Raw genomic sequence first — 13,887 nt, 5'->3', positions numbered from 1 at the left:
CTCTTCACAAGTGTGAATACGGTTGTGAATCACGATCTTTCACAATCTTCACACACCCATGAAGGAGTGACCAAGGTTTCAGGGTGTGAATAACATTTTCACACTTCTTCACAAGTGTGAATACGGTGTGAATCACATCTTTCACACTTTCATCACATGTGTGAAAGTTTCCTGAATATACTGAATATTGCAGTGTCAAATATTCACACTGCTTCACAAGCGTTAATGGATTGTGAATCAAGTCTTTCACAATTTCATCACGCCCATGAAGGTGTGACCGAGGTTTCAAACAATTTCACACCTCTTCACAAGTGTGAATAGGGGGGAATTACATTTTTTCATCAATACAACTCACATGACAAAGATAAAATTAATACGACATTCAGTGTTCCTTCTCTGCCTCCTGATCAACTATGTTGTTGTCATCCTCATCTGGAATGGGGTCCTTGTTACTCTCCTTGGGATCTGCTTGTTTAACAACTACGTAATAGCCATCATTTATGTCATCTACCCACATCTGATGTGTCCTGGCAGCCATCTTTTCAAAAGCAGTTGCCAGGAGTGCCTCTGTCATACGAGAGTTGGCATGTTGTATGACCTCCATACGTGTATTGCCCTTGAAGGTTCGACCTTTTAATGTTAAGTGGGAGGACGCAGTCTTTGGGTGGCAGTCTAAGTGGTTGAAGGGAGGCTTGAGATATTGTCCTAGAAAGTGAGACTGTGAGTGAAATGCAGCACTTGGTCAGTAATTGAAAGGAACAACTTACGGACAAGATCATTCAACTTGGCTGTGAGTTGAGATTTAAGCAAATCACTAGCCTGCGGTTTCTTAGTTCGGGTGGGTTTTGTTTTGAGATCAGATTGTGTGATGTGCCGGACAAAATGCTCAAGAAGCTTCCATTTAGTATTGGTCAAGCTGGTCCAGTCGTCCGAGGATGACGACTGCATTTCCCATTGACCTTTCTCGTTGCGCGTGTCGGGGTTCCACGAGGTTGCCATGAGGGTGTAGTGTACACCATAACAGATATGAACTGTTTGAAGCTAGGTTCATTTGAAAATGTTTGAATACACTTTTTTTAGTCGAGCAATACCTAACAAATGAGTGAGGGGTGTAAAAAGTTTACCTCATGTTCAATTCGTTCCACCTCTTCAATACCCTTGTTCTGTCTAGCAGTCGGGAGATGCGGACCAAATTTTGCTTGCCCTAGGTCACGTGCAACTTTATCCAGATCAACCAGGCGTTTGAAAATTGGAAGATATGTATCCTTTTCTTTGGCGTCGAGAGGTACTGTCCCAGGCTCGACAGGTGGCTGATCCCATCCAGAGGCTAGGTATCCAAGGAAGAAAAAAATACGGCCATTGAATATATCCTTCTCTTCCGGTTCTAAGTTGGTCCAAGTTGTCCCTAGGTATTGATTGCGCTCTTTGAAACCTTCTTGGGTATTCCTTGGTGGCACTTTCATACAGGGTATTAATGAGAAAGTTTCAAATTGAGGACCCGATGAGACTCGACTTACTGTTGGTGTTGGAACTTTCAATGCTATACTTCAAAAAGTTTTGATAGAAGTTTCGTTTGGTTCTTATACTGACTTCATGCCTGCCATTAGTAGTAATTAGGTGAGGTAAGCGTAAGGATATGTGAGGAGCCAAGAAAAGCAAAAAGTTGGTACATCTTCTCTGACTTACAGAAATTCATTTATTGTCTTTTCACTGCATTTAGCTGCTAATGCAAGCAATTTCTTGGCACGCCGGTACATGAATTGAAGATTTTTCAATTCTTTCTGAATATCAGAAGGGATGCGATTACGAGTTTTGCGTCCTGAGGCTGAGAGGAGTTCATTGATTGTGAAAATGTCCAAGTCGAGTTCGTTGTAGTTTTCAAGTGTGATTTTGTGATCAATTGGCGGATTTGGTAAGGGGAAACTAGTCTGAGTCTGTGTTTGTGGCCTTTTGGCACGTTGATCTTCAGCTGATTCTTCCTGATTGTCTTCATCTTGATCCTCCCATGGACTTTCCTCCTCTGATGAATCTTCAGATTTGTCTGACGAGGCTGACGAGGTGGAATTGGGGTTAGCCCTATCAGCTGGCTTTGGGTTGCGATTAGTTGATCTTTTGGTGTTTTGATTAGTGGATCGATTAGCACGGGAAGATGTAGCAGGTCCAGGTGTCTTGGTGTGGCGAGTGACTCGTGAGGGCATTTGCCGCTTTCGGGTTGGGGATCGTGCCATGGTATAATGAAAGAAGCGATGATACTTTCAAGTGGAATGTGGTGTGTCAAAGAGATGATAGATCTTTGATAGATAGATACTTGCTCGAGTGGTGTGATGTGGTATTGTATGTAGTGAGTAGGATTACATGTGATGTATGAGAGTATTACACGTCGGGAGGCAAGGTTACAGTGGTAGGTGAGTGAAATGTGTGAAAGTGCGGGAGTAATGGCCAAGTGGAGTGTGAAGGGGTGTGAGGGGTGTGAGGGGTGTTTGGTACATTTAGAGAAGGTGTGGGACTTAGAGCCTCGCGAGGTCACAAAAGATGCATCCTAGCATCTTAGGATGCATCTGCCCGCTTTCCTTCAGATCCGCTGCGAGGATACATGTACTAGTATCCTCGGGTCGGGTCCGAGTTTCACGTGCACAAGAGGTGAAAGAGGGGATGATGACAAAAGGTATGGTACCAGATAAGCAAAAAATTTATGAATGGAAGATGTATTGGTAAGCAATGATAATTCTTCAAGAGGTGTCTCTGGTCTTTCTCTCAGAACATTGGCACCAGTCAAATGCATTTTATATACCCTTACTGACATGACACGCTATGGCTTATCCTGCGGAAATACAGGCTCCAGGTCATTTATGATAGTTGAAACCGGGGTCTTCATGCAAATGATGATTCATTTGCACAAATCCAGTCAAAACACATCATTACTGGGTGACAATGTAGGCATGTACAAGTCAACACTCTGTATGCTCTCAAGTGACAAATGATGACACTTTCATGGAGGACAGTCCCATGGACAATTTGGCCCTTCAAAAGCTCAGGTGTCTCCACCAGTTGCTTGATGTGGAGTTGTGTGAGGTAATTGATACATGTGATCTTGACTTCTAAGGGATAAGTTCCATTTTTCTATGCTTCCTGAAGGGATGCCTTGAATTTCAGTTAGATTCTCCATGTATTCCTGGGAACCTGGCTTGCTTTGAGCTACTGAATCCATCCATGAATGAAACAAACAAGCAATACACCGCTTTGGAAAGTAATTCTTGCGTTTGAACCCACCAAGCCCAAGAAAAAGAGCTTCAGGACTATCAGCCTGGATGCCATACTCAAGATTCACCGAATCATGGTTGAAGAGGTGTGGAGAATATTTTGGATGGAAATATAACAACCTCCATTCAGAAAACTTCTTCTTGAGAAAGTTCCATGCATTCATTATCAATTTCTCAATTTGTGAGTCAGTAAAGTTTTCTTTGTTCAGAATCCTTATCATGCCAAGTACCACAACCGTAACTTTGTACTCTGCCATGCTGACAGCTTGCGCTATGATACCCATCTCTTGGACCACTTTAGGTGCTAGATTGTTAAAATGTGGATGTCCATTCATTGCCAGGTATATCTGATTTAGATCATTGATCAGGTCTTCAAAGAAAATATGAACAGTTTGACACATTTCTCTGCCAATGGGTGTATGAAACTGTGCAGCCTTTGAACTCAATAACAGGACATCTTGTGGTGGTTTGGCTGTATCTCCATATGCATACCAATACTGTCTTGAAAACTGTTCTGCTCCCCAGAATGTGTGGTTCCTGATACCCATCCTTCCATAAAGACCACCTTGAAAGGAATTTGAATCAGCTTCATATATATCCACAAGTCTTTGCATATGCTGAGATATTCCACCTCCAGGTATGCCAGGTGTTCCTCTCTTTTGTGACCAATCTAATGCAAGTATATAAACCAGTGAGAAAGATACTTTGTTGGGGTTATCAATTCCCTTCAAATACCTCAGGTGGAAATAAGGATCAGATGCATGTTGTGATCTAAATTTAGTATGATCCTTAGATGCAAGATCTTCAAGTTCTACATTCTTCCAGTTCTGAAAGAAATTTTCAACATAATCCCAGCCATCATTCAAAAGATATTCAAGATGGTCCTTCCTTCTGCCTTCAGCCTCACAGACCCTTATAAGACCAAGAAATACCATAACAACCCCATAGCTTGCATTCTTCACTGCCTGAGTTGCAGATTTGATTGCTTCAGGATTATATTGACATTTGAACTCCAAAGCCTTGTATATCTCAAGGAAAGACTCAAATATCTTGTAACAAAGTGTTGGGGACCAATTTGCATTGAGGATTCCAATCTTCTGAAACAGGAAAAGTTGATTATTTGTCCTGGGACTCCTGCTGACTTTCCAATGAGATTGTGAATGTATTCTTGGCCTTGGGACCTTGTTTATACCTCCTTGTAAATTGTGATGCCTGCTTGAAGGGACCTCCATATATATTGTCTTGAATATGTCTCCATCACTGTCCTCTACAATGTTTTGAATTTGTTTCTTCCTTTTTCTTGGTTTGGATTCATCTGCAGCTTCTATCTGTGTCAAGCCACTCTCTGCGTGTGCTGGTGTTGCTTCTCCTGGGACATCATCAAATTGTGAGTTTGGAATGGATGTGTGCATGTGTAGACTTCTGTTCAATCTTGGAACTTGGACACAATCAGATGAATCTGAGTGGACTTCTTCTGGAGGATGATAATCTGGAGGATAATCCACTTCCATCCAAGAGCTATATTCTGATGTACATTTTGGACTACCCCATATTTCACTTTCTGGATGAAGCCCTGTGCATAACTTGAGAGACAAAATCTTCAGAAACAGTACAAGAAGAGAGCTCCATGGCCCCCAGGATCCTAGGTTTCCTTGATTGTAAATTGTCATGAATATCATTGAATATAATGTTTTCTCATTTGTTGTCACTGGCACCAAGGGGAATAGAAATTGTTATATGGGCGTGCTATATGGGACTGAAACCTTATCACATGGAACTGCATGGTGTGATCATTGGTTGATACATGTTACAAATTGAAAATCACTATGATTGACATTAAATTTTGTGGTGTATGAGTATTTTGAATCCTTATCATCACAATAGAATCAGTACTACAGTCAACTCTGATATAACCAATACGTGTCAAAACCAATACTCTGGGAAAACCAATAGGTTTTGGGCCATTTTTTTTCTGATTTTAAGTGAAAATTGCTCTGACAAAACAGATACTCCATGGAAACCAATAGTTTTGGACCCATTTTTTGGGTATTGGTTATATCAGAGTCCACTGTAACTGACAGCTTTCATGTCTCACATCTCCACCTTCATGTGGCCAAGGCCTTTCCAGGATACATTATGAGCTCATATTGAACCTCTCTTTAATTGGAAGCAACTAACACCATGTGGTATCCTTGTAGCACGTTGACGTGCACACACAGAGAGTTTTGAAAATAAACAGAAAGCTGTTTGGTAGGCTTTAGACTGAGATCGGTGCCAAGCACCCTTTGTGAATGACAATTTGACAAAAGAATTTGTGGGATCCTTGGTCAGCAGTTGGGGTCAACTAGGTCCCAACGTCCCAGTTGACAAAGGGAAGACATGCCTATTGTGGAGACCTCTTTGATGGGTCTTTCAAGTATGTATTGAAAGTATTTGGTGTGTGCACGTCGAAGTGCTACACGGATACAGACACGGTGTAACAAGCTCCAGGGTTTATCTAGCACTAGTCCTACATCATCATGCACCTATCACTAAAACAGAGGTTTGAACTGACCTTTGACAAACATTGGCTTGACTCTTGCTTACCCAAGACCTGACCCAATGGGTTAGAAATACTCTCTTCCCTCATTCAGACTGTGAGTAGTACACATCTGCTGGGTGTAATGTTCCCTGAGATTATCATAGATAAGTGATAATGTGCTCTTCATGTGATACACTCAAGTGAAGACTACAGCTAGTTGACCTCTAACAAGGGGTTTGAGGAAAGGGAAAGGAAGGGCAAGGGCAGTAAAGAGCTGTTTAACACTAACCTTGTGACACTGCAAGGGGCAGGCTTTACACTTTGGTAAACCAAGATTCTGAGACTGCTTTAGACTTCTTGAGAAGTAGGAAGCTTTGCGGCTTTTAGGTTCATTTCTAGAAACAATTTCCCTGGGCTACTAGGAATCAGTACCTTGTGCAAGCCTGGTTTGTAGCACGGTCTAGCATGGTGCAGCATTGAAAACACCAATGTGAGCAGTGTAACTTGATTGGGGGCGCAAGGCAGGTAAACCTCACGTAAGTGGTGCAAGGATTCCACCAATTTTTGGTAGTTGAAAGCAAGGTGCTCTTGGCACTGTTTATGCAGCTGAGCAGGCCAAAACAAGGTTTTCAAAATTCCTCAATCAGTTGGAAGAAAGAGAGAGAGAAATTGGCTGCAAAAACCATAATGAAATATCACACAAAAGTTTTGATTCAATGAGTGTTGAGAAAATAAGGAGGAAAAATCAATTATAAAATGAAAAGAAAAGAAAAGAAAAGAATAAATTCCTGTATCAAAAATAAGGCAAATAAAATGGTAAAGAACCTAAAGAAAGTTAAAGAGAATTGTAAGCAGTAAGGGCCATCCAGAAATTTCAAACAAATGTAAACAAGAATAAGAGAGAAGAAAAAAATTGGTGCATGAATCAGTCTTGGCATGGAGAATTTCTTGTTTCCTTTTGGTTGAATATCTTGGTGTATTCAATCACTTTGCCAACTTCAGCAAAATCACCAGCCAGAGGAATATTTTCTAAAAACCATAACTGCCTTCTGACTGTAAATCTTGGGTGATGGTGATTGACAATACTTTCAAGATGAATGTTGATGATGAGGGAGAGCAGTAATGAAACTTCAAAGGATAAGGGAAATTTATCAAAGATGTTTATGAATGTTGTTTTGGGGTAGGAATGAGTGAACAAAACATTGGATGAAGTTATTAAAACTGAGTCAGGGAGTTTGTGTGTTGGAAAATTAGGTTCTCAGAAAAATATTGGCATTATTCTATCTTACAGTTTGTAATACTATTGGATCAAATAATGATTCAGAGAGAAAGGAAGGGAGTAATAAATTGAGATAATAGATAATAAAGATGAGAGACAAGAAGGCCAAACAAGGGAGATAGTAGTGATAATACAATGGAATTTAAATAGACATTACCATTTTCTTTGTCTTCCTGCTTTCCACAAATCTGTCAATCATGCCCATATGTTTTGCCCTCTTGTTGGGATCTTCAAGCTTGTGTTTGGAGGTCAAATGATTTTGTGCTCAATCGTAGATCACGAGCCAGCAGGGCTCCACATTCCATCCCATGCTTTGACATAACAGTGCACTGCACTTTTTTGCCGCAGAGACTAGGGTTGAAGTGAGTCCATACCCAGCTTTTCTTACTGTTGTTATTAGCTGTGCTGATTTGATTTGCATTTGTTTCTTGAGCATCAACGGCTTCCCCCGCTGCTGAATCACCAGTTAGATCAATTTGATCCATTCAAAATAAATAAAAAACAATAAGTAACTTTGATAAGGAAGTTTGTTTTTGGATGGCAAGGTGATCAAGTGGAGTTGAAAGTTAAAACTAACCCTTTAAGAAAGTTGTTCTGGAGCCCCTCAAGAGTCAATCCAGGCGCAAAAAACACCCAAATGATACTTATGCTTGAAATCACTGCTTGACCTGCTCTATTTCCTTCAAAAGTGATCCAAATACATCCATAGTGCACCTTCCTTGTGTTGTGAGCTGTTGCAAGCTTCAAATCCCTTGGCGTGTTTATTTTTGGATTTCTTTTGTTCTACTTCTTCTTTTTTGCTTTTTTTGGGGGGGTGCTCCCCACATGCCCACCCTCCTGCCGGGAAACACAGGGGCGGGCTGGGGGTGAGTCAATAGGGCTGGGGAGGCGCCGGGGCAAAGGCCTAGCGGTTGATGCAACAGTAGGCTTTTAAGATGAGGATTTCTTGTGATTTCTGAACCTCTGCTAAGACAGCTCTCCTTGCCACATAAAATTATACTCTCAAGTAATTCCAGCTTAGAGTGATTCCAGTCACAAAATGCAATCTTTGTCTGACAAGAGAATTGAAGGTTCATGGCCAAACCAAAGTCTCAAATGTCTTTCACTGCCAGCATTAAAGAGGTTCCCAGATGGGAATACGGGTCCTAGTGATCAGATTCCCATTCTGCTACTGTTACACAGTTCCATGAATATTTCCTGAGTAGCCGTTGTGATATATGTAGTCAATATTTTAAGATGTGCGTCTCAATCTGAACAAAGTTACAGCATGTATTAGACATGATTTTCTTATCTAGATGAGCAGATAACTGAGCGGACCTGTATGTAGCTGATAGCTAAGGATTTACTCAGATGTTTGCACATATGTAGTGTATGCTTTATGGCTCAGATGTGCAGTGCAAGATGATTTGATTCTCCATTCTTCTCTCAATGATATTCCCAGCCTAGGTCATGTTCCGACCAGGGAACCTATTTAATTCTGGCAGTGTTTCCAATAAATGCCGGTCAACTGGTTGCTGGCCAGGTCTGAAATGTACTCAAAATAGAGCTTGATTTTTTTGGTTTGCTGGAGAAAAAGCCGCTTGATAAGCACTTTGAATAATGTGAATAAGGTTTTGCCAATGTGGGTTGTCTTCAATTGAGACTCCTTTGATCTTTTCATCAACCTGGAGGTCTTTTGTATCATTGACTTTAATGGTTTTAGTGGAACCTGGTTCACCGTAGATTCTGGCGTAGACTTTCTCAAGGTCCACAAACCTATACTCAAGAAGATCTTGAGATTGGGCTGAAGGTCACTTTTCTGGCTTTGCCTTGCAGGCTTTGAATAAGTCAACAGATTGCTTGATGTTGTCTTTATACTTGAATTTGATGTGTTTGATTTCCTTTGCGATCAGGTCTTTGTCCAGGTCAGGTGATTCATCATCCCGATATTGGAACACAAGTTTCTTAGAAAATTTATTTGCAGAGTGACCCTTATTGGTGTGGTAAATTGGCGGATCATTGAACCTGTTAAAGATTGAGGAAGCAGATTAGGCTTACTGACAGGTGATTCCTTGAACCTGGTTCTTCTGTTCAAAGACAACTGATAAGGTTCTCTATAGAGGGGAGGGGATTCACAATTGCTGTTCAAAGGTCTGGGGCTAGCTTCTTGCAATGGAGATATTCAATGAGATCTAACTGGGCTTCTAGACTGTCTGTTATGTCTTTCTGGGGAGTAGCAAGAAAAACCTTATTGGCTAATAGAACCAAACCTTTGACACTGAGGGCTTCTTGAAGTCCGTCTTTGATCCGGGCTGTATTGACAAGTGTGCCTCCTAGGGCTTTTGACACAACAATCTCTCCCTTTCCCAAGCAGGGAGGAAGGGCCTGGGGCCACAGCATGTCTAGCTGCTGCGCTATCTCTGGCAATTCTGGAAAGCATTGTGTCAGAGACTGAGAATTGGAAATATTCTTCCCTAGGATGTTGGAATACACATTGTGACATGAGAAACACTGGTTTAGATTCCATGAGGGCTCTAGCTGTCAAAGGCCACATGTAGTTTTCCCCCACCATCTTATGGATAGGTCTGTCTGCTCTAGTATCCAATTCTATGGCAACGCAAGCAAACACTGAGAAGTTGTAGATGAAGTTTTGTAAAGACTTATTGTGAGGAGGAAGCTCTTTGGAAAAAAGGGCCTGTAGAACTTGCATGGACATGACATTACTGCCACTGGCTTTGTCATAGTTCAAGAGAATAGACTCAAGTCTTTCAAATCTTGTTGTAGCGTGGTTTACGGTATAGTGGGTAGTTTCTAAAAGCATGAAATGTTGGACCGGGGAAAAAATTACATATGTTCAAATTTCCCCATACATGCAGGATTGAGATCACATCATTTGAGTGGATCAGTTCCTTTCCAACCTTCAAATTTTATTGCAAAGTCAAGCCAATTGCTTCCAATCAACTTCCTCTGGTGACACATGTAAGTCTTTCATCTTGATTGCTTTGTTGTCTTATATATCTAATACTGACAGGATCAATACATACAACAATTTTGTTTTAGGCTATCTCAAACACCGTACAAGTGTTCCAATCTCCAGGAAGAAAGGATTTGGTTGAAACAAATAGGCAAACCGGTCCTCTCGTAACCATCCAAGGGTTTCATCCCAAGACCAACAAGATAATGTTCAATCTCTTGTAAGTCAACCTTTTGCTTGACCTCATTCATGAATTTTTCTTGATTTATCAATTGTTTGATGCATTCAATAGCTTTTAGGCAGGCCATGAAAGTCAAATGTGGTTCTAACGCTGTCACTAAGACATATACATCTTATCAAACCATTTCTGGCAACTATGGAACTGATGCTGACCTCAATGTAAGTTTTTGCCCTTTCTTCTTACATTTTCATCAAATATTGTTTTGTCTTATTGATTTTTGCTCTCACTGATACACCAGGTCACAATGCAACCATACGACTCTTTCCGAACCGCTGCTCATGGCTCTGTGACCAATGCTGACTTCAATTGATGACATTTTTTTGTTTTTCCTTATAAATTTTTCAAATATTGACTTATTGCTGTAATTCATGTCCTCACTGATGGAAAAAGTCGCAAAGCACCATAAATTGTATTGTTCAATTCTCTGTATTGAAAATTACATTCTATGATAAAACTATACTTTGTTGTAAAGAAGATGAAACATTTAAAGCCCTTGGAACGACTCGGAGATAACAATTTCTGATAGCTGCTGATGCAAGGAATCCAACCCTGTGCTTGGATTCCAATGTAGATCAAATTTGTGGCACTGATAAACTTTTTGATCCAAATACCCAATTTCACACTTTTAGACACTACCCACTATATTGATTTCTTGAGTAGATGAATTACTAACATTTTGCATAAATACCCAGCGGATACAAATTCAGTTCAAAAACAAGATGAACAAAACAAATTGAAAACATAGAAAGTTATAACACTTGAATTACTAGAGAGATTAATAAAGCAAAACTGTATAGTTCTTTTAAGTTTAGATCTAATAGGGGCTTTCAAGTTCAATTTTTTTGTGTGATTTTTATAATTTTGCACAAGTTGTTTGTAAAAACAATCTCTGTAAAACCAATGTACAGTCGTTTGCAAAAAGCTTGCAATTGAGGTGTTCCAAAAATCTAGAGGTGGTCAGTGCGCCACCTGTGACAGGTAACAAATCACATACAAAATCAAACAATATACAAGAATGAAGAACTTTAACTGATTGCTCACCTTCATTCTTCAGTGCCGTAGTGGTAGGCCAGCTGGCATGTGATCATCTGCAGCCGCTGTCCCTGTGTTTGAGTCGCAACTATATTTTTATTTCATCCTTTTTTTTTAGTCCAGAGTTCTTCCAAAACAGCAACAAACAAACACAGGCACAAACACAGGCAAAAGATCACGCACACTTATTGCTTCATTTATAACAACGTGCAAATGTGAAAATTTAAAAAAAAATGTTGACATTGAATAAATCCAGTGAGGCTTGAACTCAAAAACCAGTGGTTTGGGTAGCACACCGTACAGACATGCACTCCCAAACCGCGTCTAACCGACACTGCATGCAAGGTGGTGACGCCGCGGGTGCGGGGCTGCACTGACCCCAGATCGACCCCCCCCTTGGGTTTTGTGTGGCGTCACCGCGACCCCGCATCCCGGGGTCAGCGGATGCGGGGTCAGCACTTTGCATGTAGTGCGACTGCACCACGAGACTTCCCCAGTGGATGTGCTTTTCCCCATACAATCACATTTTTGTATGTATTTTTTGGCCTGTCACAGGTCACGCACGGACCACCTCTAGATTTTCAGAACACCTTGATTACAAGCTTTTTGCAAACAACTGTATTTTTATTCCAGAACACCTAAAAAGGTGTCCTGCTTTAAAAAGTTTAAGCATATTTTACAACAACAACAGGCAAGTTCTTGTAGCGTAAAAATACACAAAAAAGGCTAACTTGAAACCCCATTTAATGTTTAGAGAAAAGTTTTGAGGTAACTTTTTAGCCAAAAATATTCAATGGAGATAACAACTTTTACAAAAGGAGAAAACAAATGGAAGGGAATATGTCTTGCTCCAGAGTCTTGTAACATTCCTTGGGGTTGGAGACAAATTGCCATTTTGTTGCACCTCCTTCTTGAGTTGTTTTTGTGACTTTTATCCAAACCTACATGGTCTTCACCTTTCACAGATTCCACTATGTTAATTCCTTTGTACCAACTTTGAAGAATGGAATTATCCATAAGGATAAATTAATTTGAATCTTGAAAAGAAGAGAAACCAACAATCTATTTCCAAATCATTACATTAATAACAAACTCTATGACCTTTGAGATTCATTTTAAACTCTACATTCACCACAAATTGTCCAAGTTCAAAAACCAAACCAAACCCAATCAAAGAAACCTCCCCAAGAAACCCTCAAGACAAAACACCCACACAATCTTCACTAAGCTGGTGTTGAAGCATCCGATTCCAAAGTTTTTATATACCTATTCACAAGAGTGACAGCAGCCACTTCATCAGGTTCATTAACTCTTTCAATCCAACCCCATTGAGCATCCCAATCCTGATGAGTAAGTTGAATCAAAAGTTGTTGAAATTCATCATAACCCCACATACCTCCACCTAATGATAAAACTAATTGAGAAGGCAAAAGTTGATGAATTTGACAAATCTTCTTTAAAAGTTTAGATAATTCTTGACCAGTTTCTTGCATGATCCTTAATGCAAACTCATCGCCTTTTTGATTTTCTTGGTGGTCAAGATTCTTTGGGTAAGCAGCTTGCATGACGATTCTAGAAACTTCTGAGATTCTTATCTTTCGATCATGTTCTGTTTCTCCCTTTGATTTATCAAGTTTATAAACCGAACCTAAAAGATCGTTTAAGTTTTCTACACCAAAATGGTTTAAGATCATTGGAATCAAAGTCGATTTAGAAATCATTGAGTTGAATGAAAGATTATCTTTTGAATTTAAACTATCTAAGTCTTCTAGGATCGATTTGATCGTTCGTTTTCCTACATCATAAGCCGATCCTTCGTCCCCAATTAAATACCCATATCCTCCTAACCTTCCTGCTACTTGTAAAACAGATTTCGTAGGATCCGATTCAGCTTCTAAAATCTTGGGTATATAAGCTGTTACAATACTCCCTGTACCTGCAATCAAAACGATTCCGCCTTGACATACTTTAGATGGATTTGAATGATGAATGGATTCTAAGTAATGAAATTCAATAGGTCCAGTAAGTAAATCACAATCATTAGATACTTCTAAAACGTTTGAATCAGATGTATCAATCAAAAATAAACTCGATAAAGCATTGTACATAATCTTGATATCTAATGGACTATCCACTCCACTTAATCCAGCCCATATTTTGGTAAACGGACAACTTGTTTTGAATCTATTAAGATAAGTTGAGTAAGCGATTGGAAGTGATGATAAAGCTTTTTGGGTGGCTTGATGGATTGATTGGATGGCCGAATCGATTCCTAGATCTGAATAATTTGATGAACGATGGATGGCAGTTGAAAGGATTTGTGGTTTAAATTGATTTGATGTTGATTTTGAGTAAGTTGATATGGTGACTTTTGTTTTGGTACCACCACCTTTTTATTGGGTTTTTGAAATGAAAGAAAAAGACGATTAGATTTGGTAGTAGTAATTCGAATGGTTAGTTTTAGGAAATAGAGTCTTACTTACCATCTATTGAAAGGAAAAGTGGATTGGATTCAGTCATGATATTTTGTAGAAAGTGTTGGTATGTATGGACTCATCAAAATACAGTATCAGAACTTACAACTGTTCTATATCAAAACTG

The 13,887-nt window shown here is 39.9% G+C and overlaps 4 protein-coding genes across 4 annotated transcripts; all 4 read right to left on the bottom strand.

Annotated features, from left to right (window-relative positions):
- Positions 1 to 382: 382 nt before the first annotated feature.
- MELLADRAFT_93722 (uncharacterized protein) lies at positions 383 to 999 on the bottom strand (the record flags this gene model as incomplete). Its single annotated transcript, XM_007416375.1, has 2 exons — positions 383 to 705; positions 768 to 999. The coding sequence occupies 2 exons, from the start codon at positions 997 to 999 to the stop codon at positions 383 to 385; spliced, it is 555 nt and encodes a 184-aa protein (XP_007416437.1).
- A 2,032-nt stretch (positions 1,000 to 3,031) lies between these two features.
- Positions 3,032 to 4,930, bottom strand: MELLADRAFT_67949 (uncharacterized protein; the record flags this gene model as incomplete). Its single annotated transcript, XM_007416374.1, has 1 exon — positions 3,032 to 4,930. One exon carries the CDS (start codon positions 4,928 to 4,930, stop codon positions 3,032 to 3,034), a length of 1,899 nt encoding a protein of 632 aa, XP_007416436.1.
- A 3,920-nt stretch (positions 4,931 to 8,850) lies between these two features.
- Positions 8,851 to 9,439, bottom strand: MELLADRAFT_111995 (uncharacterized protein; the record flags this gene model as incomplete). Its single annotated transcript, XM_007416373.1, has 2 exons — positions 8,851 to 9,064; positions 9,237 to 9,439. The coding sequence occupies 2 exons, from the start codon at positions 9,437 to 9,439 to the stop codon at positions 8,851 to 8,853; spliced, it is 417 nt and encodes a 138-aa protein (XP_007416435.1).
- Positions 9,440 to 12,509: 3,070 nt separating this feature from the next.
- MELLADRAFT_111994 (uncharacterized protein) lies at positions 12,510 to 13,806 on the bottom strand (the record flags this gene model as incomplete). The annotated part of the gene is made up of 2 exons (XM_007416372.1): positions 12,510 to 13,675; positions 13,770 to 13,806. The coding sequence occupies 2 exons, from the start codon at positions 13,804 to 13,806 to the stop codon at positions 12,510 to 12,512; spliced, it is 1,203 nt and encodes a 400-aa protein (XP_007416434.1).
- Positions 13,807 to 13,887: the final 81 nt, after the last annotated feature.

This window comes from Melampsora larici-populina, assembly GCF_000204055.1.
Source record: "Melampsora larici-populina 98AG31 unplaced genomic scaffold MELLAscaffold_60, whole genome shotgun sequence".
NCBI lineage: Eukaryota > Fungi > Basidiomycota > Pucciniomycetes > Pucciniales > Melampsoraceae > Melampsora > Melampsora laricis-populina.
The sequence above is the reverse complement of the archived record's forward strand: the minus strand, read 5'-3'. Positions and strand labels throughout refer to the sequence as shown.